At 40.0% G+C, this 24,951-nt stretch overlaps 1 protein-coding gene across 2 annotated transcripts in view; it reads right to left on the bottom strand.

The window, feature by feature from the left end:
* Positions 1–24,951, bottom strand: part of gclc (glutamate-cysteine ligase, catalytic subunit) — a 56,557-nt gene that overhangs the window by 17,163 nt on the left and 14,443 nt on the right. Inside the window, exons 3-13 of one of the 2 annotated variants that reach the window (XM_084321296.1) lie at positions 21,923–22,105; positions 20,674–20,787; positions 19,640–19,698; positions 17,244–17,380; positions 16,233–16,307; positions 11,099–11,215; positions 9,237–9,375; positions 5,069–5,181; positions 4,684–4,776; positions 1,340–1,444; positions 22–103 (exon numbers count right to left, since the gene is read on the bottom strand). In XM_084321296.1, the coding sequence (XP_084177422.1) occupies positions 22–103; positions 1,340–1,444; positions 4,684–4,776; positions 5,069–5,181; positions 9,237–9,375; positions 11,099–11,215; positions 16,233–16,307; positions 17,244–17,380; positions 19,640–19,698; positions 20,674–20,787; positions 21,923–22,105 (1,217 nt within the window). Of the gene's footprint in view, positions 1–21; positions 104–1,339; positions 1,445–4,683; positions 4,777–5,068; positions 5,182–9,236; positions 9,376–11,098; positions 11,216–16,232; positions 16,308–17,243; positions 17,381–19,639; positions 19,699–20,673; positions 20,788–21,922; positions 22,146–24,951 lie in introns of both variants that reach the window. The other variant, XM_084321297.1, reaches the window with a different exon arrangement.

Below are 24,951 nucleotides of genomic sequence, written 5' to 3'. Positions count from 1 at the left end.
AAAGTTGAATTTTTCCCCCACCTTTGAACATGTCCTTTCGGAAGTAAAACATTCCCTCCTGAACGGCATTCCTTTTCTGTGCGACCTTCATGTTTTCATCAACCTGTAGGGCGAGACAAGCGTTCTGTAGGTCAGAGTGTTGCAGACAGGAAGTCATCATAAACATCCTACAGTACAAAGTCACCGCTTTAACATCCTGCAGTAACAAAGCACATGACTTCGTAAAAATTTAAGATTAAATTTGATTAAAATCTATTGTCGTTACACAGCACAAGTACAGTACAACGAAAAGAGGTTTGGCATCCAACCAGAGTGAAAATGTAACAGTAAAGTGCAACAGCAATATACAATGCATGAATGCACAGGTGATTAAACTGGGTACAAAATATACAAATTAGTACTACTGACTAGTACTTGAGTCAAGTGTAGTGCCAATCAGATGTATGTACAGGGTTGTAGTATAATATGTACAGTGATACAGGTGTAAAGACAGTAGGGTAGTAGTTATACTGTCCAGCAACGTAACTAGTAAGAGTAGGATATGTACAGATATAGTATCTACAGCTATGTAAAAGAATAAGCAACAGGAGAGGGTAAAAGAGATTAAGAGAATAAGACAAGTGAGCTGGTATCAGTTTCATTTTCACATGTGGTATAACTTAAGATGCTTCTCTCCCAAAACCTTTCCCCTTGTGAATTACATGAGCTACTACAACCTACATTGTTGCTACAACAACAACATAGACTGACTGGTATTTGAACTCAAAGACCTTTAGCGCTGTGGCCCAACATTAATATTCACAGGAAGGGACAGAGGAGGACAAGAGACAGAGATAACGATACCATATTGTGTTATATCTTTGTGTACTCCATTACAATTATGATTCAAATAATCAATGAATAAAAATACATATTAGAATCAAATAAAAATGTAACCGCAAGGAAACTAAATAAGTAGGGATGCTCGATATTGGCTTTTTTACCGATACCGATATTGTCCAACTCTTAATTTCCGATACCGATATCAACCGATACCGATATATGCAGGGTTCCCCCCAAAAACGGAATAATTTCAGGTAATTAACATTACAAATCTCTTGTCGTGTAATTAACACAACATTATGCATACTTTTGACAATAAATAAAATCAGAATTTGTTCTTACTTGCTTGCCTGGGTAAATAAAGGTTATAGAAATGTGTAAGAAAATATATAATAATAATAAAAAAATTAAAATAAACGATACAGATATTTTCCGATATCACATTTTAATGCCAATATCGGCCGGCAATATCGGTAGGCCGATAATATCGGACATCCCTATAAATAAGTGACTGTACCTTTGACAAGGGGATGAGGAAGTCGAGCTTGTAGGACAGGATCACTCTGGTGAGCAGCACGATGAAGACCACGTACGCAGAGTTCTCAAAATCAGTCAGTTGCACCTGGAACGAGAGAGGAATGATTTAGATTTAGATTTTATTACGGATCCCCATTAGCTGGTGCCATGGCAACCAGCTAGTCTTCCTGGGGTCCACACAAAAAAAACATACAAAAACAATTATTGCAAAACAGAATTATTAAAAGTCAGTACTCAACATACAATACACAATGAAACTAACAATTAAGATGGCTAAAATTACATGCAAGCAAAGAAATAGAAAACAAAAAAACAAAACAAAACAAAATACAAAATACAGTGTTAAATACAATTTAAGATTGTTTTTAAAATTGAATCTTTTTAAGAATTGCTTTTAGAATGCTCATCAATGTTACTAAAACATAAATTTCACCATACCTTTAAAAGGAAAAAGAAAAACACACAAAGTAATCAGAAGAAGTTTTGGATAACATGGCTGCAGCTACACTCATGCATGACATGAAATATTAATTTCCTTCCGGATTATGGCTCCTTTGAGTTTCTTTTTTAAACTGTCCTTGTTTTCCGTCCGTATGATATGTAATGGGATCCTATTCCACGCACCGGTCACCAATAAATGCAACCAGTTTTTTTCCTATTTGCAGACCCCATGCAAGTATATGCAGCGATGCATTTCAAGATATACACCCTGCATAGTCAAAAGGTTTTTACCATCACAATAATATTATCAAAAATGGAAACAACTCAAAGACTTTTTAGACTAAGCAGATTTGTTGCTTATTGTTATATACACATTTGTTTTCCCACCAGGCTAATATAATATTTGGTGGTGTATGCAGTAAGTAGGGATGTGCATCTCCATCACTGAGGCCGATGCGATGCACATCTCGATACGGTGCCAACGATACGATACATTAACGATACATTTGAAGCACCGGGCGATGCGATGCGCTACGATTCACCCCGTTGAGATACGATACGATTCGCTACGATTTGATTCAACGTAATGCGATTCGGGGCGATACGATGCGATTCAACACGATGCAAAATAATGATACAATTTTATGGTATGACAGAGGATTTGGTTGTATTCCTTATATGCAGCTTATATTATTATTAAAAATAAAATAATCTACTGTAAGACAATTTATATAAAAACTCTTGGGCGCCTAAGACTTTTGCACAGTACTGTGTTTTATATCCACTTTAGCTAAAAACACACACACACAATGTATATATACACACTACTGTGAGACAATAATAATCACACACAAAGGGATAATGGCTTATAGCAGACTTAATGATTTTATAATATTTCAGATAATAAAATTAAATGTTTATCATCAACTATCCAGTTAGTATTTATATTGTAACGTTTGGCCACTTTAAATCATTGAACGTAGAGAGAGAGCGAGAGAGGAAGCGACCTGGAGGAAGCGATATAAAGAAACGAATTGCCAATAAATGTGAAGTTATCTTTGAACCTGTTGTCAAGCGTCGTCAATATACCCCCCCCCCCCCCCCATTTCCTCACTAGTGGAACTGGTGTTGCAGAGTCACGTTAGTTAGTTAGATAGTTTAGCGTTAGCTGAATGGCTAACTGGCTAACGTTAGCCAGTTGATCAATTCAATTCATGTCTCCTCCTCGACTTCCACCGTTTGTTGATAACTGTGACGCGGCTCTCGCCTTCTGTAGTAGCGAAGCAAAGATATTATCTGCTGTGTGCAGTGCACTGCTGCCAGAAGTGGATGAGAGGAAATTATATGAATGAATCGGTTTTGACCGATGCAAAGACGCTGACAACAGATGCATCGCGAGTTCAACCTGAATTCTAGCCGATGCGCCACTTATTCCACCGGTGCACTCGCATCTTGAAAGTTTATGCCGGTGCACCGATGCGAATCTGTGAATCTTAACATCACTAGTATGCAGGCGCTCTCAAGGTCTCAGAGCAAGGCGGTGTGTGGTAGTGAATTTCCATTATTTGCCCCAGCTATGTATATAATTCATGTATTTCTTTATTATTATTATCTCCACCAGGAAGCAGACTATCTTGACAACTAAAGGTAGAGTACTAGAGTTGGATGAAACATTACACATTAGGTTGACAGCAAGCCATTTTATTTGAATTAATTTCCATCATTGTCCATTGAAACACAGTAGAATCGGTATGAAGTTACACCTTTTGAACACAAGATGACGATACTACACAGGTTTGCTGCTCAGAGTCTCAAGAGGGAATCAGCTCTCTGGCACCGGTTTACAGTATGGAAATGCCATAGTGAACCTATTGTCATTGCTATACCTATACCTGCACCTATATACCATTAAAACATTTATGCATTCATTAATTCCCATCATTGTCCATTGAAATAAGCCCAGCCTCATGCTTGGAACCTGTTTCTAACATGCTTCCTATCACCCTTCCTAATTCCTATGCTTCCTATCAACCTTCCTATTCATTCAACCTTTATTTAATTATCAGGAAGACATTGAGGGTGGGCCTTCATTTTCAATGATGCCGAGATTACAATAGGCAATAATAAAACATAATAACAAAAATAAAAATAAATCAGACAATAAGACACACATTAACATTGTCAGAGTTATAGACATTATAGAGTCCATTTCTTTGGCAATTATTTTATGACTATTTTATATTTTATTTTATTATTTATGTCATAACATAAATGTAAGTGATTTGGGTCACACCCTTGTATAGGCTGCTTGCAGCCACAATCGTTCATGTTTTTTCATACTTTTACAGAATTGGAAATGCTCAAAATAATTTTGCATACTCTTCCATACTTTACAGACCTGTGCAGGAACCATGAAATAGAAATCAATGGCAAAAAAAAAAAAAAAAGGCAGGAATAAATCTCATCCCAGTATATATAGACCTGTTCGCTGTATACAAACATATAGTGTTCGAGCCAATCAGCAATACCAACTGCGTCACGTGACTAAGTTGCCCCACACCTGCGCGAGCTGCTGCGCTAAAAGAATACGACGGGGCTCTATGGAGAAACCATGGCAACTCCCCCGACTAAAAGTTGTTTCAAACGAAAACGGCTGGATGCCGTTTTGCCAAATCAGCAAGTGTGAGTCTTTCACCTTTTACATCTAGCTTTGGCATGGATTGATTGTTTAGATCGCTAGTACCATGGCTAACAAATGCAAATATATTGTAGTCTGCCCCGTTGTTCTGACCAGGATTACGTTCCTTTCTGCCCCGGTGATGCGCTTGCACACCGAGTCCGACCTATACGGCAAACGGGTCTATAGTGCAGTCGCAAGTTTACCTCCATGGGGCGGAACTCCACCCTCCAGCCGATGTCAGAGTTGGGAGGCGGCGGCTTGAACCTCATCGTCTGCCAGTTGGTCGACTGAAGGTTCTGAGAAAGGCGACAGGACATCCCATTGAACATTTTGCGTGGTAGAAAATCGGCGTGTCAGTGGCATAATCGTTTCTCAAAACAGAATCTGACATTAAAAGCCGGCACATTTTGGTTTTAGCTGGCAGGGTATCGTCAAATTCCACTGGTCGCTTCGGCAGGCAGCCAACCTGTGTTCTATTAATATGTCCTCTTTCTATTCTACAAAATGACTAACCCCGGCGTCGGTCAGTTATCTTTAGTTTCATGCCCTCTTCACAAGACGTTAAACAAGAAGGCTGGAAAGGTTTACCTCGAAGTGGTCCGACTCGTTCTCATCATCCAGGTGAATCTTCTCCTCAAAGAGAGAGAGAGGGTCCCGGATGAAGAGGTGGGCTATGTGTTGAGCCAGCAGCTTGTCGATGCCTAGCAACACAAGTAAGGGATCATCAACGAGCAGGTGTGTGTGAAACAGTCTTAAGGCACGACGTGGAGGCCAAGAAACCAGCCGATGCACAACAGTGTGTCTTAAAACCCTTTTACGCACACACCTACAAGTTGATTATTCCTCTTATACCATGGTCATTTGCCAACAATAAATAAAAACAACATGGTGAAAGTTTTGCACTTGCACATTGGTGTGGTTTTCCTTCCCGGTCGTATAGTTTATCAAGTCGATAAAAGTCGGCTGTTGCTTCGCTGTAGTTGATAAAAGAGTAAAGCTTTGACGGCTGTGCTCTTTAAGGTCGCTACGTTTCCAGGTTGGGTAATGGATGAATTTTAGAACGGTGATTAAACTTGAGCCAAACGTGCATGTGCATGTGCATTAAGGGTTTTAACACACACCTGCCGGCCAATCGGAAAAGAGTATTCACCCAGACCATGGTATAAAGCTGGTTAAAGAAGAGGTGGGCTATGTGTTGGACAACAAAAGCTGGTTACTTCACCTGTGTATATTGGACAAGACTAAGAGTCAGGCTGAGTTCCATTCACCCTCAATCCAATTACCGGACTGACTGCATTAAAAGAGGAATTAACTCCAAACATACTATAAGGGTTTATAATTGAAGTTTACAATGAAGGTAAATATTTGCACATAATTCAAACGTCATCAAACTCCCTATCGATCGATGGATATGGACTTTCTTTCTACCGATATTGATTAATGGTGAATTAAGGTGGCATGTAGCCATTCAGACTACAGGGCAAAGGGCCCAAATCAGATTTTTTTCCCGAGCAGTGTGAACACATACTTTCATATGTGGTCCAAGATCTGCTACATATCGGATTCCTGGCCATGCAATTGCAGTGTGAACTGAATTCATGTTTTTTTTTTCTTTTTTTACATTACACTTCACTGCGCAGATCACTGCAGTCATTACTCATTGTCGCATGTCTCTCTCTCTCTCTCTCTCTCTCTCTTCTCTCTCTCTCTCTCTCTCTCTCTCTCTCTCTCTCTCTCTCTCTCTCTCTCTCTCTCTCTCTCTCTCTCTCTCTCTCTCTCTCTCTCTCTCTCTCTCTCTCTCTCTCTCTCTCTCTCTCTCTCTCTCTCTCTCTCTCTCTCTCTCTCTCTCTCTCTCTCTCTCTCTCTCTCTCTCTCTCTCTCTCTCTCTCTCTCTCTCTCTCTCTCTCTCTCTCTCTCTCTCCTCTCTCTCTCTCTCTCTCTCTCTCTCTCTCTCTCTCTCTCTCTCTCTCCTCTCTCTCTCTCTCTCTCTCTCTCTCTCTCTCTCTCTCATTATTATTTATTTATTAAATGGAGGACTTTGACAACAACGATGGGAGGCTTCTCGCCCTTATCCTCAACAGCTTACACTTGAGGGACCACACACGTGTTACACTACTTGTGGTAAAAGTGTGCAGGGCACGTGCAGCCTTTCAGGACAGGGCTGCTCACTCTGATGTCAGATATAAGTCACATACGAACATGAATGTAAACGGTCATGGTAAAAAAAAGACAAACGTAATTGAGTATTATGCCTGTAATGTGAACATAGCCATTGACCCCCCCCCCCCCCCCCCCCCCACACACACACACTAGGTAAATATGCAAAAAAGGCTGTAAAAATGTGTTTTGTTTATCAGCATGACCTACTTGAATAAGACTCAGAAATCAACTACATATCCAATAGTGTGTTTGAATGTTCTGATGGAGTCTACTGTACACCTGACATCCCATTAAGTCCCTTTCAAATGTATCACTTAGGCACTGGTCTCTGCTTTGTTAGAAGGCAAAATAATATCATGAATGACACCATAAAGAGTTCCCCAACTTTAGATGAACTTTAAAAAGTAAATATTGATCAGAATATACTGTACATCTATATTCTAACATCTATATTTGTTCATAAGAATTTCATCTATAATTAGGCACCTAACAAGAATTGAATTCTTTCACGCTTTTTGTTGTTGTTCATATTTACCTAGGGTGCCAATACCTCTCCACGGCACTGTATACGACCAATATTAACTCATTCAGCGCCAGGGGGGCGCTAGAACGTCATCGCTTTAACAATGGGGAGACCACGAAATTTGCGAGTGCTTAAAATATATCTTATATTATAGCTATGGGTCTAATACACCGTCGATTGTCAGTGAGTTGCTTCAGTCAACATGCACAAACACAAAAGGTTGTTTTTTCATCCGTACATTTCCATTTTATACCGTTTTGAATACGAGTATAGTTGGGTGATTCTTAGTAATCCCAGGAAAGACGCGATAATAGCGTTTTAGTGGAATACACTTATCATTCACGTTGTCATTTTTCGCCCGATTATCGAATCTTCCTGAAATCAACGCTAGATTATCATTATTATGTCTCCTCGTGCATACATGAAATGGCCCTCGTAGCGGGCGCTCGTTGTGAACGCTAGTCCTGCCGGAGTATTTAAACCCGCCCGCGCGGCTCAGATCGGCCCAGAAAAGAAACTACACCATTTCTAATTGAGTACAATACCGGCTGGAAGGCGTAGGCGGCGGTATTTGCCCTTTTGCGAGCTCAGACCCATTCCCAATGATAACATCAGGCTGGATGGATGAAAAATGAATGGATATAGCTAATAAAAGAAATAACGATTAAAACCAGAGTTTTCTCGTGATTGCCGCTGAACGGGTGGGGCGAGTTAACCCGACTTTTCTCGTGACTGGCGCAGAATGAGTTAAAGGAAGAAACAAAACAACATACATCTAATTTAGTCGAGTGTTGGGTGAACATAGCGGTGTCGGCTCCCCGGATTTGAAAAAGCAACGCTGCGCGGATATTTCTGCTTTCTACATCTTCAGTAGCATTATAGTTCTGTCATTTCTTACAACACGCCCACGCCACATTCCTCAACCTTTAATCCAATTAATTGAGCTCGTTCTTCCGTCTTTATTTTCACATAAACTGGGGCAGCAGGGTGTGTATGCTGGTTTGAATCTCGCCAGGGGATAATCTGGATGAAGTGAAGCGACGGCTGAGCGAGGCACTTGACCCCTGCGGTGCTCCAGTAGCTCGTATCGGGCCGCCCCCCCTTCACTCATCTCACCTTATATCAGTTATTGTGTTGCCGTATGGGGGAATACTTATGGGACCAATATAAAACCATTATATATACTACAGAAGAGGGCTGTAAGAATCACACATAAAGTGAGTTATCGAGAACACAAATACATTATTTATTAAATCTAGAATAATTAAACTGGAAGACATGGTTAAGTTTCAAACAATGTTAATTATGTTTAGGGCAAGAAATAATACACTGCCAGAAAAACTACAAAATCTTTTTCATTTAGAAAGTGAGTTTAGTAGGAGAAAATACAATTTTAAACATCAGTTTGCACGTACCACACTTAAACAGATGTGTCCTTCAGTTATTGGTTTAACGTTGTGGAATTCTCTCCATAGCGAGCTTAAGGGATGTAATAGTGTTTATAAATTCAAATTTAAAAAAAGAAAAATATATATTTTGTCAGTATGAAAATCAAATGTGATCTGAATAGTGAGATATATATTTTTTGTATCTATCTTTTTTTTATTCTTTATTATTATTATTATTATTATTATTATTATTATTATTATTATTATTATTATTATTATTATTATTATTATTATTAAATTGTTTCTTGTTTAACTGTGGATTGTGTGTTTCTTGTATAATGGTATAAATTATTATTTGTGTAAATTAGGTTGTACGCCGACCATTAAGTAAATACTTGTTTAATTTAGGAATAAGGGGCAGGTAACTATAAGATTTATTCTTCTTCCTGCTCCTTTTGTCCATGGAATAATATTTATGATTGTGTAATGAAGAAACTCTGATTGTACGATTCCATGTGGCAAATAAAAACTCTGAACTGAACTGATTGTGCGTCGGCTGTACTGCGATGTTACTGTACGAGTGCCTTGTCGGGGGCGTTCATGGTCTGCAAGTCTTTATCAGATTAAATGAAAGGTACAAAGAAAACCATTATTCCGGTTGTTTCCAGAACAGAATGTACCGTACCTGCTGCCAGCAGCTGTTTGTTGATCTCCTCGTCGATGGTCAGGTCGATGTCGTTGTACTTCTCACCACAGCAGGACAGGTAGCTGTCGATTGAATCGTATCGCGATTTGAAGATTCGGTATTTGTCGTTTTTCAAAGGCTGAAAAATAAAGACATTCACAAAGGCACTCATCAAAAAGGGACAATTTAAAGGATAATCCTTTTCTTTTAGTTTATTTTCACCTGAGATTCAGCCATGACATAGGCTACTTATGTGACTTGCACTGTATTTATTATTTATTATTCTTTTTATGTCTAAATGAAAAAGCCAGGGGGCCGAGCATTATGATTTTGGTCACGCGTGTTGGTCTGTCCGCAGCTAATCCCGCATACTACTGGGACAAGCAGCCTAATGTTGGCTGGCGCACGCTGAATATAGCCTAATGTTTGCTGTGCTAAAATATTCCTCACATCGGTCAACGGCAACAATTTTATTTGAATTAAAGTATATGTTTTGCGGTCTGATGCTGGGCCCACGCAGCAAGTCCAGACCAGCAACAGTACGTTTGTGTATATAAGAGACAGTGTGAGCATGTATTTCAGAATAAGGGGAAGATCTAAGGCTGCAGCTACAGTACATTGATCAGTCAATGAACGGATAGAAAATTGACAGAAGGTATTACTGCACGTTGCGCACGTCATCGCGTCACATTTGCCCTCGTCTGCCGGCTTCAGGCTGTGTTAAAGCCGATCAACCAACATTGTTAGAAAGCTAAAATTGCCGTAATTTGATTTGACACCCTACTCAACCTATTACATGCTTCCAATCTTGGGTTACAAGACCAAACAACCAATGAGCGTCAGTTTTCGGACAAGTGACCACTTCCGGTTTCGCCTGGCCCTGAACGGACCAGTCACCTCTGACGGTGAAAATGATTGACGGTTTTTGTAGCCAATAAAATTCTGGAGCTAACAGTACCTTATATGGGGGATGATTACTAGGACAAAGGGAGAGAAGAAGACCAAGAAAGGAGAATTATTCACTTGCACGTCGCACTCCGTGAGAATGTATTGCACGGCCATTTTGGATAAGTGCACTGAATTATTACCGCTAGACATGAGAAAAATATGTGTAGAACACAAATTTTCCGTGGGATTATTATCAACTTTGGACCTGTACTAGATAAGACTTCAGGCTATGGAACCGTTCTGTTTTCGAGCTCCAACCTTTCAGCTGGAACTCTTTTGCAGGCATCGGTTTGCGAGTAAACAAAGACGTAAGTAAACAAAACTTTTATTTCAGTGTGTTCAAACCTCTGTAACTCTATTACATTAGCACTCAGAGTGGTTCTTCCTGTTGTGGAAGAAAATTCTGAATGGTTCCTTTCAAAAGAGACCAGACTCAGGTGCTATAAGTATAAGAATAAATCTCAAATTACTTTGGGTATGCAATCGACAGGCGTTTTATGCTAAATGTGCCGGATGCATAAGTGGTTAATGAGAGCCAACATTGGTGAGATACTCACACTTTGTGGCGGTTTGAAGATATATATATACAATATATATATACAATATATATATATACAATATATATATATATATATTCGACCAACCACCAGGTGGCGATACGTGTTGTAAGCATGGTGGGAAATGAACCAGTCAAATACTGGTAACAGGGAACCTTTTCTATAAAAAATAAAATAAAACTTTTAGATGGTAAAAAAAAAATGTAAATGAAAGTTAGAGCATTTTAGGGTTTGCTGTAAGAATACTCAAAACTACTTGAACAGATTAGTGTAACCCACTGTAAACAACGTCTGCAGTGTAAGGCTGGTTAAGCTGAAACAATTAGGGAGCCTGTTCTTCCTGATGGACCTGCTCACCTTCAGGCCCCTCTCCTCCTGCGTCCTGTCGTCCACCGATGCTGAAATGACTCCCCAGCGACAGTCGATGTCCGACACGTAGCCTCTGTAGAACGGAGATGCAGCGCTCAGAGCCATCTGGTCACCATGGAAGGAACAAACAAAACAACACACGGTTTCATAATGTATTCATAATAAATGTCAATGTAAATAATCAATAAAATGTGCAGTAATGAAATGCGTTAATCTTAAAGCCCAGATCTCCGATTTGTGGGGAAACGGCGCCCTTTGTTTGTTATTGCACAGAGGTCCATCGAATGAGGTACCAAGGTCTGGGCTAAAGACTAAAGGTGACCGAGCTTTTGCAGTGGTTGTGCCCAGACCCTAGAGGTTTTTAAGTCGCAGTTGAAAACTCACTTGTTTTCATTGGCTTTCATGGCTCGTTAAGCCATACATCCCCTGGTCCTGTGACCATTTACCGTACTTTTCGCACTATAAGCCGCACCTGACTATAAGCCGCAGCAGCTAAATTGAATGATGTGTACATATATAAGCCGCACTGGACTATAAGCCGCAGGTGTTTTAATGTTTAATTACCATATGTAATTAGCATTGGGACACAATACTGTCGGACAAATAACAAGAATTAACTCATTTACAAGTTGTATTAAGTTTAGCAAATAAGGGAACAGATAAATAACATTTCAATGCAGTCAAAAAAGCTATATTTTGATTTTTACATTTTCGGGTTTGGTCACGTCGAGTCACATATAAGCCGCACCGCCGTTATATAAGCCGCAGGGTCGAAAAATGGGGGGAAAAGCCGCGGCTTATAGTCCGAAAAGTACGGTACTTAGTGTATTTATTGTATTGACTTGTGCATTTTATATTGTAGTTTGAATTTGTCTGTTTCTTTGTACTGTGAAGCACTTTGGTGCAACTTCGGTTGGTTTTAAATGTGCTATATAAATAAACTTGACCTATTGTAGACACTGAAGGAAGGATCTAACTGGAGGGGCACAGGGGGGGGTTCTTCCAGACAGTGAAACAATACGCTAGTGAGGTGAATACAGCAAAAGGTCAATAAACACAATATCAGGATTTCTTTTTATATAACTTATACTGTGGACGTACAGAACACACAGGGTTCCCACTCCTTGTGAGAAGTCATTCTCCAGGACATTTCCAGGAGTTTTTCTTGACAATCCAGGACAGCACTTGCTCACAAATGGTCCCATAATTTACCGGTAGGCCGGTATATCGACACATTTAACCCCAGTTGTATTCCTCCTTTTTACTAGGGGTGGGAATCGCCAGAGACCTCACGATACGATACTATCGCGATACTTGCGTCACGATACGATAGTATCGTGATACAAAATATATCGCGATACGCTGAGTATTGCGAAAATATTATTATTATTATTAAATTTTTTATCAAATTTAATTTATTACCTTTTTTCAACTGCAAATTAAAACTTTGTCAACATGTTTTATCTAATAAAATAAAGGTCAGTCTGTTCATCTCACTTCAATCATTTTTATTGCAGAACATGGTATTTTCTCAAGCAGACAGATGTAAACACTGTAATCTGTGTTGCATGTACCTGACAAACTGAACTGTTTGTATTACAGTCATATTCCCACTTAACTGAATGCACATGTGTGCGTGTGTGTGGACTACTGTACTATTACAGGTATTGAAATGAACAATGCAAATTAAATATCGATACAGTATCGCCACGCAAAGTATCGCGATACTACTATGTATCGATTTTTTCCCCCACCCCTACTTTTGACTGATGCAGAGTTCATAATGAAGTGTCTCACGTTCATTACAGGCGACTGCTACACCCATCACTGATAGCCGGACATAATCTTATTTAATTGGGAAGTAGCACCGTGTTGTATATTGCCGTAAAACTCAAGATTATGTACTTTTTAGCTGCATAAAATATACGTTTTGTAGTCATTACAGTTAGGATTTTACAGCACTTTAAAAATAAGAGAATACGCATGAGCTTGTTAAATGCCATGGTGGCCAAAACAAAGGGAGCGTGGGCCACAAATTGGGTGGTGCTACTATAATCGGACCAACAGTCAAGTTTCAAACTACATTTTCAAACTAAGCAGTCGCTGCAGCTGCCCCCACCCTCTGGAACGCCCTTCCCAACCATATCCGTCTTTCATCATTCAAACGAGCCCTCAAAACCCACCTTTTTACCCTCGCTTGCAACCCATGAACTCCTTCCTCTCACCTTTTTATTTCTCTCTACTAAAACTGTAATGTATTGTATTGTTTTGTTTTGTTAAAGCGTCTTTGAGCATTTGGAAAAGCGCTATATAAATCTGATGTATTATTATCTGCGTCTCCATAGATAGACCGTGCCCTACCACCGTTTTAAAGTCTTAGTGAATTGATTGATTTATATGAAAACCGATTTATGTATAATTTAGCTAGCTTGCCAACGTTACTGTGATTAAAGCAAACTTTAATAAAAAAAAAAAGTATAAAAAAAAAAATATATATATATATATATATACACAGGGGTCCCGTTAGCGGGGCGGGCCTCCCCGCCAAGGCAATGGTAGGGGAAACACTGATTAAATGCACTTTACATAGACAATCCGAGGGGCTAAAACAGCATTTTCTTTTATGACTGGAAATCTAGACTCCGAGTTACCAGGTTTTCCAGGACGAGTGGGAACCCTGCACACACTATCAATGACCCCATAACGGCTCCCAAACAGCATTGCCACATTCAACAGACCCGTGCCCCTTTGTGAGCTTAGGTATCGACAATGCCGACGCTACACACCCTACCTACCACGTGGGCCCCTAATGGCCACCGTGATCCAAAAACCTAGCACCACAACATGCACTGTGCTGCTCCCTCCTAAACTGGATTGGTCTGGAAAATCAACAGGCTCTCAAAATGCAAACAGAGACTGTGTGTGCAAGTGAGAGTCAACCATTACCACCAGGAGAGCCTTCAGGCGAACTAGAAATACTAAGAATACTTGTGCACTCTGCTACTAAGGAATCTACCTTGCCTATATTATTACCTACTATGCTAACATGCACTCAAGTCTGTAGCACTCAAGTTCGACACTGTTTTATGCTGGCCCTTAGCCGCCTGAGTCGTACCCCTCCTGCTGACTTTGTCGTACAGAACTTGTAAGTCGCTTTGGATAAAAGTGTCAGCTAAATGACCAAATGTAAATGTAGGATCCAAAGACTCCTCTCAAAAAAAAAAAAAAGCACCACTGACTGTGGATGCTTTTAAGAAAGGCCTCAAAACTCACCTTTTTAGTAGAGCCTTCTGTTGACTTTTTAATCAAATTTTTAGCTCCACACATTTTATGTTCTTTTACCAAATTTCTTTTATCAGTTTTATTTATTCTACGTTTCTCTATGTTATTCTATGTTTTAGTCTTGCCTATTTTTATATTCTTTCTTTCCTTTATTCTCGCTAGTTTTTAAGTTCTTTTAACTGTAGTGCTTTGAGATTTGCCCCGCAAACTGTAAAGCGCATTATAAATAGAATCTATTATTATTATTATTATTATTATTATTATTATTATTATTATTATTATTATTATTATTATTATTATTATTAAGTAGGGGTATGCCTATTTTGTGCAGTAGGTCGTGGGGAAGTGACATTTCTAAAAGGCAACCCTTACTGTATGTCTCAGATCTGTGTGTGTGCATGCCACTGTGCACCATTGTTTTCATCTCTCCTGTTTCTCTTTCCTGTTTTTCAGCAACTAGGGAGTTTCACATGTCATTGCACCTTCTTTCGCGCATTCCTGTTCATCATTAACCGCGAGGACAGGTGGGCATTTGCCCTTTGTTCAGTTAGATGTCATTTAAATAGCCTGTTTAATGACCTACAATGAACTACAGAGCCACCTTAAGGGCACAATTTGGGTGTAAATATATTCAGCATGGAAGCAAGGATACACAGATATGAGGACATAATTTTGTTCATTTTGTGTAGTTTATTTACGACACCAAAGGAAAGAGTCACAAGGCTATTTTAAAGTGCAGGCTTTTCTGCCTTGTTATGTCACACAAGGTGCACTATACACAGTCAACACCGGTCGACCTTTGACCCTTTTTACAATAAGCCGACCCAGGTCGCAGTCGGCGGACGGCCCATTTATACGGACGGACAATAGAGGTTTATTATTTGTTTATTAGCAAAGGATCCCCATTAGCTGACGCCCAGACGTCCACTAGTCTTCCTGGGGTCCGAGACAACATTAAAACACTACAACATATACAATTAAAACATAATACAATTAAAACATAGCAGGACGTACAAACCGAGGAAACACAACAACATTAACACACAAAACAAATAATATCTAAATATATAAAAATATATAAAAATTAGGGCTGTCAAAGATAATGCTTTAACTTGAGATACATTTTAATTATATAAAACATTAAAATAAATTAATCTAGATTAATCTATGGAGTGAAAAATCTTCAACGTTCTGAACTTTCAGCAGTAATATTTGCTTGTTCTTTTTTTTCCATCGACTCGTGCACCTTTTTGAAAATCATCTGACATGAAGATGGAACACATTTTTGTTGTTAATATGATTTATATGACTGGTAGTTCATACAAGACATTATCGTCCTCTAAGCCAATCTGCACTTTAACACAGGCATGGGTTGTTTTTATTTCTGTTTAGTGCCGCGGATATAAGAAAGAGGTCTAGCTGAGTCAATGTTGATGGTTTTGCTGAACATTTGTATTTCACAGGAGAGAAACTGTATTCAAATAGTCTTTGAATCTAAATATACTTTCTTTGTGTTGATTTTACATTAATTCCATGATTTTACTCAAGTAAATATCTGTTACAAGCTTCGGTCTTAAGTAGAAAAATGCTATTTTTAATCTAGATTAATTACAGAAAATTGTGAGATTAATTAGTAAAAAAAAATGTATCTATTGAAAATCTAAGGTAACATAACATATTGCATTTCCCAACATTATCATTATTGGCTCACATGCAAGATTTTAATTTCTTTTTGAAGCTTGCTACCCGGGTCATTCTGTTGGGTGTATAAAGGGTCTAAATCGAAAAACCTTTTTCCTCCAACAATGAGGCCCACCCTTGTCCTACTGTATCTACTCACCACTATAGGGCAGAATGTTGCTAGCTGGTCATAAAGGTACCTCGCCTCATCAATGCTGCAAGCTTGGAATGTCACCTGCAAATAAGAAAGGGTTGAAGTGCATTTAAGAATTACTTATTAAGATTATAAACTCTGGCTGCCAACCACAATCAACTGAACACATTCTGGATTATATAACGACCGTCAAAGGTTACGACACTTTCCAAGAATGCCTTTCCAGGACATGACCAGTTTATCCTTTGATCAAATGGTGAGTGTGAACTGTTGTAGCATCTAATACAGTTAGCTTTATGGTGCTGAAAACATTGAAAATACACCGGTGGATCTATTTAGAGATGTCCCCTCAGGGCTGACCCCATTAAAGAAAGACTTGGTCAACTAATAGTGAAATGATTTTCTCGCCTAATAGGACAGTTTATATATAGTCAATACATCTGTAAAATAGCTCTCGCCATGTTCTGCGAATACGCAAATTCAGTCATGTAAATTGATTGCTTTCACATTTAATGTTAATCAAAGACGCATGTATTAGGGGCGGGCTGGGTGATTACTCAAGTTTCAATTATGATTTTGGCTCCCCACAATCATGAAAACGAAATAATCTAGATAAAATGATTATTGTGCCACATGCCGAGTTGCTCTCATCTAGTCTTGTATTGGTCTTGTATCCCCCTCAAGCCCAAACGGTAGTTTCAGCTCGTGTTGAGGGGGAGGAGGGAGCCACAGCACGTTTCAACAGATATTTTGAAACGTCTTTGGTAACTTGTAGAAGATGAGAGCAACGAGGGGATTTCCCATTTTACCATAACAGTCTGTTTTTGCATACTGTCTTTGCACTACCACTTCTACCTCATTTATGTACATTATAGTTTTGTATATTATTTTGTATAGTGTTTGGTCTTTTACTCTTTTACTGTATGAAGCACAATCTCAGGAGGCTCATACAGGACCAAGCATTTCAGTATAATGTACCCTATATGTGACAAATAAAACAAAAAACTTGAAGCATACCTGTAGGCAGCAGTTGCCCATCCCGAAGCCCATGGCGTCCATGTAGATGTGGTCAGGCAGCACCGCTCGGGCCGCTTCCCCATCGTCTTCTGGAAACGTCTCCACAAACGGAGAAGGGGTCTTTTTGTCTTTAAAGACTGTCAATTAAACAAAACAAAAAAAATAGTGTTTATCGATATAATAATAACTTTATTTATATAGCACCATTCATACAGATTGCAGCTCAAAGTGCGTTAAAGTGATAAAGAATGGTAATAAAACAACTAGATAAGATAGTAAAAAAATTGCAAAATAAGACAAACGGTAAGACAATAACACAAAACAATAAGAAATTACAAATAGAATAATAATAGACAAATAAAATAGACAAATAAAATTATAATAATAGCAAAAGTAGACAGTAAAGAATAAGAAACAATTAAATAACCGTAAAATAAGACATTAAAGAATAACAAATAAAATGATAAAAACTACATAAAATAATGACAAAAATGATAATAATTATTTAAGTAAAACGTCTGCTGTCCTAACGACCTGCGGGAGCGTGTTGTGGGGCGTAGTACCTGCAGCTGAAAGCACTCTCTCAGTTTCTTTCGTTTTTTACAATGGGTACAGCCAACAGCGCCCTCTGCTGTTGGCCCTTCAGCGCCAGTGCTTTATTCAATGTAGGATAGGACTTACTTGCGAGTGCTTAAAATATATCAAATATAATAGCAATAGATCTAAATAACACGTTGATCGTCAGTGAGTTGCTTCCAGTCAACATGCACGAAACAGATACTTTTTTCATACATTTCCATTTTATACCGTGATGAATATCAATATATTTCTAGGGCGTTCTGTCTCATCTCAATAAACTCCAGCAAATCAAGCTTCAATGTATTTAGTTAGAAATCGTGCCATTTGTCGCTTGATTTATGAATCGTTTTCAAATAAATGCTAGATTATCGATATTATGTGTCATCATGCGCGAACAGAAGCGGGGTCTGAAAAATCGCTTCTCCGTACTTTGGTCGGCGTGAACCTCACACACACACACACACACGCTCCGATGGCGGTGAAAAAAAAACATCGGATTAACCCAAGATTCGTAACATAAAGTCCTTACCTCACATCTGATGTAGTGCAAAAAGATTCATCCAATTCCTGATCGCCATTCCAAATATTGATCGTGTTTATTGATCCAACGTTATATGTCCAAAACACATAATCCACGCTGCTCCGAGTGTCCGCAGTCCATCTGTTATAACGATACTGCATGCCCGAGAAGTAAAACCTGGACCGGACTTCTTAGATCGATGCACAGCCCCAGCCAGAGGGATTCCAATGATGTGCAATACCATCCGGGAGACATTAGGCGGTATTTGCCCTTTGCGAGCTCAGACCCATTCCCAATGATTACGTCAGGCTGGATGGATGAAAAATGAATGGATATAGCTAATAAAAGAAATATCGATTAAAACCTGAGATATCTATATAACCTAAGCGGCGATACAATTAGGCACAGCGCATTTCTTATTACGTCGGGACTCTGGACAACATTTGTGTTTGTGTCAGATTTGTGTTTGTATCTAGACCACATTGCTTAGCAGAGTTCAGTGATGTGAATGGAAACTGTCAAGTTGATCAACAGATTTTGAGTATCTGTTGGGAGCAATCTTTTTCTTTTTTTAAGTAACTAAATAGTTACTTTTCACAGTAACACATTACTTTTGGGTGTAAGTAACTAGTAAAGTAACAGAGTTACTTTTGAAACTCGTTTTTCTGAAATGAAGTTACTATTTTTCAGTAACTAGCACAACACTGCTTGTTATGTTGAAAGAGGAGCTGCACTCGACTCGACTCTCCGGAGCATTTGTTGACATGGGTCTGTGAGGGGGGGGGGGGGGGCAAGGCGTGCACTGCAGCAGCAGCAGCAGCAGCAGCTGTGCCTGTGAGAGGAGACAGCGAGTGAAAACTCCGCTGAGAATTGGATCATGTTTTTCCGCGCGTGTCATCGATCGGTTTTCACGATCGGCGAAAATAAAGCATTATCGGAATTCACCAATCTCATATTTATACTGAATATCGGCCGATACCGATCGCTGGCCGATCGATCGGGGCATCCCTAGAATACATGCTATTAGTGTGTTCTGTTTTTGGGTTCTATAATTGGTTGCAGCTCTTCTGGCTAAACAAGTAAAAATGACAACAGTTTAAAAAAAAACACACTTTTGAGGAGATTCATGACTGTTGTGCGGATTATGTGAGTAAACGAAGCAATCACGGCCATCACTATGTACATAATACTGGCCAAGCATACACACTCTGTTTTCCTGACTTCTGAAGGTGAATAGGAAACAATTGATTGAACTTAATGAATGTAATCTAATCTAGAGTTTGTTTATTCAGCTTACTTGGCACATTGATAACTACTTTCTCTCCTCGTCGATGACGTATATTTCTGGTCAGGTTACTGAAAAGTCAAAAAAGAAAGAAAAAAAAACACACGTTAACACACCGTCATCATTACCCACCATAACACACCATCACCAAAGTGCACCTGTGGAGGGAACATGGGTCTACGGTGTTTTCCCAGAATTACTAGCACTAGGGATGTGAAAGAATATGCAGTTGGCCAGTCGTTTTAAATTAACCGGATATTCTTAACGGTTGAATTGTTAATGAGCATTGTTTTTATGTGTATGATTTTTTATGTGTCAATCGATTAAAATATTTAATTGCGAATTAATCACATTATTGTCCATAGTTAACTGTGATTAATTGTATGCTCTTTAACTCATTCATAGTTAGAATCTTATAGTCAAATTTAACCTAGAATCTGAGTGAATGCGTTAACCCTTTATAGTATGGTAGTGAAAGGGTTAACTTCTGTAGTGTGGTAGTGAATGTGTTAACCCTTTGTAGTGTGGTAGTGAAAGGGTTAACCTTATGTAGTGTGGTAGTGAATGTGCTAACCCTGTGTAGTGTGGTAGTGAAAGGGTTAACCTTCTGTAGTGTGGTAGTGAATGTGCTAACCCTTTGTAGTGTGGTAGTGAAAGGGTTAACCTTCTGTAGTGTGGTAGTGAAAGTGTTAACCCTTTGCAGTGTGGTAGTGAATGCATTAGCCCTTTGTAGTGTGGTAGTGAAAGGGTTAACTTATGTAGTGTGGTAGTGAATATGTTAACCCTTTTTAGTGTGGTAGTGAAAGGGTTAATATGTATAAAAAGCCCTGCAAAAAGTGTAATACATTATTCTTAGGTTTAGATGGTGAAATGAAGCTTCTAGTCTTTCAGTACTGCAGTGCATATAATAATATTAATAATAATAATAATAATAATAATAATAATATATATGAAATACAGAGCTCATGGTAAATGGTAAATCCGTGCTTATCAAATAATTCTCAGATCTAGTTCACTACGGTGGTCAGACCTACAGTAAGACTTACCTGAATCTGGGGTGTCGGTTTATGGCTTCATCAGGGAAGAACAAAGACTTGGACACTCCCTTTTCCACAGGTGTTGGCCGGTACTCTGGTTTGGTGAAACCGGGGCATCCTAGCCTGAACCATGATAAAAGAACAAAACAGTAATGTTACCAACATCTTTGTTGTGGTTGTTGTTGTGTGCTTCTGCAGATTAAATTACAGGATTTTGTAAGTAGGTGGTGCTGGAAGGATACCACTGATGGTATTACATGGCACACGTGTTGTGAAGCGATTAATTATAGATCGGCTGATTGGGAAACATGACCACTGGTAAATGGTAAGGAGAGAACATGACCCAGTGGCCCTGCAGACTAGTAAGGAGAGAACCCTGAATCAAGTCAACTGCTATGTAGTGTCCTTTGTATTGCAACACGTACAACCTGCGGCATGACAAGGGTACAGAGAGAAGTGTTTGCTGAAGGCAAGGACGACTCAAGCTTGCTTCAAGCAGCAAGGCATGGCTGTTGAGGAAGTGCAGGGCATCACCGGTGCCACTGTGCGGTCACCCTTCCTGTTCACCCTCTGGTCACTATCTTGGAGAACCCCTCAAAGCTGGTCGCTATCCTGGAGAACCCCTCAAAGCTGGTCACTATCCTGGAGAACCCCTCAAAGCTGGTCACTATCCTGGAGAACCCCTCAAAGCTGGTCACTATCCTGGAGAACCCCTCAAAGCTGGTCACTATCCTGAAGAACCCCTCAAAGCTGGTCACTATCCTGGAGAACCCCTCAAAGCTGGTCACTATCCTGAAGAACCCCTCAAAGCTGGTCACTATCCTGGAGAACCCCTCAAAGCTGGTCACTATCCTGGAGAACCCCTCAAAGCTGGTCACTATCCTGGAGAACCCCTCAAAGCTGGTCACTATCCTGAAGAACCCCTCAAAGCCCCCGCAAACCCTGCACACTTAAAGGTGCTATAGATAACATCTACATCTATACATTTAGTTTTTGGTGCGGCATAAGTATTATTTTTTTTATGGAATTTATATTTTTTTAATGTTTTGCGGGTTCCAAAATTAATGTTGTTTACATTGTGTGCATGTATCCCCTCCCTACTTCCCATTTCCCCCATGTGGAACGTACCTGATGAAATGCTGTTGCTCTAGTGTGGCATCTAGTGGCTGAATGTTATCTATAGTACCTTTAAGATGGCCACCACAAAAGGTTTAATAATAACATTGTCATGTTCTGTGCACGTGCGTCGAAAACGTACCTTGGGAAGGAGGTAATGGTGAGGAGGGTTTCGTTCTTGTTGAGAACGGATGAGGCTTCTGCCCGCCTCTTGCCCATGTTGTCCTCCACCGTGTTGAACTCCGACATGGTGCCGCCGTACGGCTGCCCCGGGGTGCCCTCGATCATGTAGCTGCCGTACTCTGGCCTCCACAGGGTGGGGTGGCTGCACACAACCAAAGCAGCGCTCTAAAACCAAGCTTCAGCTTGTAACGTCAGCCAAAGGTACAGTTTGTAAAACTAATGTTTAGCAGTCATGTAAAACTAATGTTTAATAATGTCATGTAAAGACGCTTCTGACTTCGGACCTTAGGAAGCTTCTCTGACTTTAGAGGGGACACCTTAGGAAGCTTCTCTGACTTTAGAGGGGACACCTTAGGAAGCTTCTGACTTCAGAAGGGACACCATATGAAGCTTCTGACTTCAGAAGGGACACCTTAGGAAGCTTCTCTGACTTTAGAGGGGACACCTTAGGAAGCTTCTGACTTCAGAAGGGACACCATAGGAAGCTTCTGACTTCAGAAGGGATACCTTAGGAAGCTTCTCTGACTTCAGAAGGGACACCATAGGAAGCTTCTGACTTCAGAAGGGATACCTTAGGAAGCTTCTCTGACTTCAGAAGGGACACCATAGGAAGCTTCTGACTTCAGAAGGGACACCTTAGGAAGCTTCTCTGACTTTAGAACAGACACTTTAGGAAGCTTCTGACTTCAGAAGGGACACCTTAGGAAGCTTCTGACTTCAGAAGGGACACCTTAGGAAGCTTCTGACTTCAGAAGGGATACCTTAGGAAGCTTCTGACTTCAGAAGGGATACCTTAGGAAGCTTCTCTGACTTTAGAGGGGACACCTTAGGAAGCTTCTGACTTCAGAAGGGACACCATAGGAAGCTTCTCTGACTTTAGAAGCATCTTAGGGAGCTTCTCTGACTTCAGAAGGGACACCTTAGGAAGATTCTGACTTCAGATGGGACACCTTAGGAAGCTTCTCTGACTTTAGAAGCATCTTAGGGAGCTTCTCTGACTTCAGAAGGGACACCTTAGGAAGCTTCCGACTTCAGAAGGGACACCTTAGGAAGCTTCTCTGACTTTAGAAGCATCTTAGGTAGCTTCTCTGACTTTAGAAGCATCTTGTTACTCGTTACTAACAATGCCAGTATACAGTAGGTCAGTGGTGTATGAAACATGTGGCTGAGAAGACACTTTTAAGTATAAACTATGTTGTGTTCAGTTAGGAAACTGTTTGGAAGTGGGATGTAACGTCACTTCACACTCCACTGACTTACTAACAAATTATGCTTCCAGTATCTCAAAAAACATACATACAAAACAATGGGTGACAGTGGCTCAGGAGGTAGAACGGTCGTCTGGTAATCGGAAGGTTCCCGGTTAACCCCTTAAGGGCCGAGACTTATTTGACGTCGCACAAATAGATCAATACAGTCCGTATTAAGTGATGTTGTGATCACTAATTACTTTATAAAATGTAGCCAAGAGTAAAGACCCTAACCCTATCAAAACAGCAGTCAAAGTGTATATTTTCACTATAATGTTTGTTTAGCACGTTTTTGAGCTAAATATGAGCTTGTAAAAAAGAGATGATTTAGACGGTAGAACAGAAAGCACTCATGAAATAGTGATAGATAGATTTTTTTTTTTTATTACAAGCATCGACTGGAATATCGTGTTTATATCTCACGGGTCGAACAAACCTCATTGTTATTGCCATAAAATACAACGTATATTGTTTCTTTACCTTTCTGTGAATGTCTAGGAAAATATTCATATTTCATATTGTATGTGTCCGGGTGGCAAAATTCAGTACTGAATCTACAAAAAAAAACTGTAAATGATCTGCCCTTTGTATTTGCTTACCTTTTTAACGTCTTCTTGATCTCAAGAAGGTGCTAAATGAGCTCAGTGGCCTCTTTCTGCTTTGGGTCATGTAACACAATATTTCTGACACTGGGAATACATTCCTTGGGGTTAAGAGGTTAAATTACAGCTCCTCCCGGCAGCGTGTCGAAGTGTCCTTGAGCAAGACACTTAACCCCTAACTGCTCCCGATGAGCAGGTCGGCACCTTGCATGGTTGCCTCCACCGGCTGTGTGTGAATGTGTGAGTGAACGGGTGAATGTGAGGAACAAAATTGTAAAGCACTAGTCCATTTACCATTTACAAACAATCTAACAAGCAACAGGGCAAGTGCCTTTCAGGCAGCCTGAAATGTTTCCTAGGCTTCTTAGAATGAGCGAACTACCCCTTTAAAAAGGCGCCGCACCGTTAAGGAAAAGGGCCCCAGTTTCAGGACTTTGTAGCGCGATGACCTTTTAGATTAAACAAACCCACCGCCAATTGTTTTGTTTCCCTTTATCTCATGTGAGCCTTTATCTCAACAGGGAGAGAGAGAGAGAAAACAGAAAAACGAGTGCAACGCATTTGTGCTCTGGGGCGTGCTCTTCAGTATGTGCAACAGAGGGGCAGTAATGAGGAATGCAACGGCTCCACCATTCCCACTGCTACTAGCGTTTCCCCCCCCCCCCCGGGTTCGGTCGGCTCCATGGAGTTTGCTGCGACGTCATATGCAGCTCGCAAAGCATAACACTCCACAGGCTTGTACAAACACATTCACTCACACACACACACACACAGCGGAGAGAATTCCTAGGCCAGTTAAGAGGACATTTGAATATGCAAATAATGCACATGACCGGCATTCCAGGATAGCAATTTAATGGTTTTTCCACCCGAATTGCAACTTTTTGTTTTTATCCTTTATTTGGTCAAGGTGAGATTTAGCTTATATCTGTTTTTAAGTTAGCCCTGGCCACTTTACATTTCACAATAAAGATGATATCTTTTAAAGGAGATCTTAGGGAGCCTCTCTGACTTTAGAAGCATCTTAGGGAGCTTCTCTGACTTTAGAAGCATCTTAGGGAGCTTCTCTGACTTTAGAAGGGAGCTTCTCTGACTTTAGAAGCATCTTAGGGAGCTTCTCTGACTTTAGAAGGGAG

The sequence above is a fragment of the Notolepis coatsorum genome, assembly GCF_963971535.1.
Source record: "Notolepis coatsorum genome assembly, chromosome: 9".
Classification (NCBI taxonomy): domain Eukaryota; kingdom Metazoa; phylum Chordata; class Actinopteri; order Aulopiformes; family Paralepididae; genus Notolepis; species Notolepis coatsorum.
Note: the sequence above shows the minus strand (reverse complement) of the source record. Positions and strands in the feature narration are given on the sequence as shown.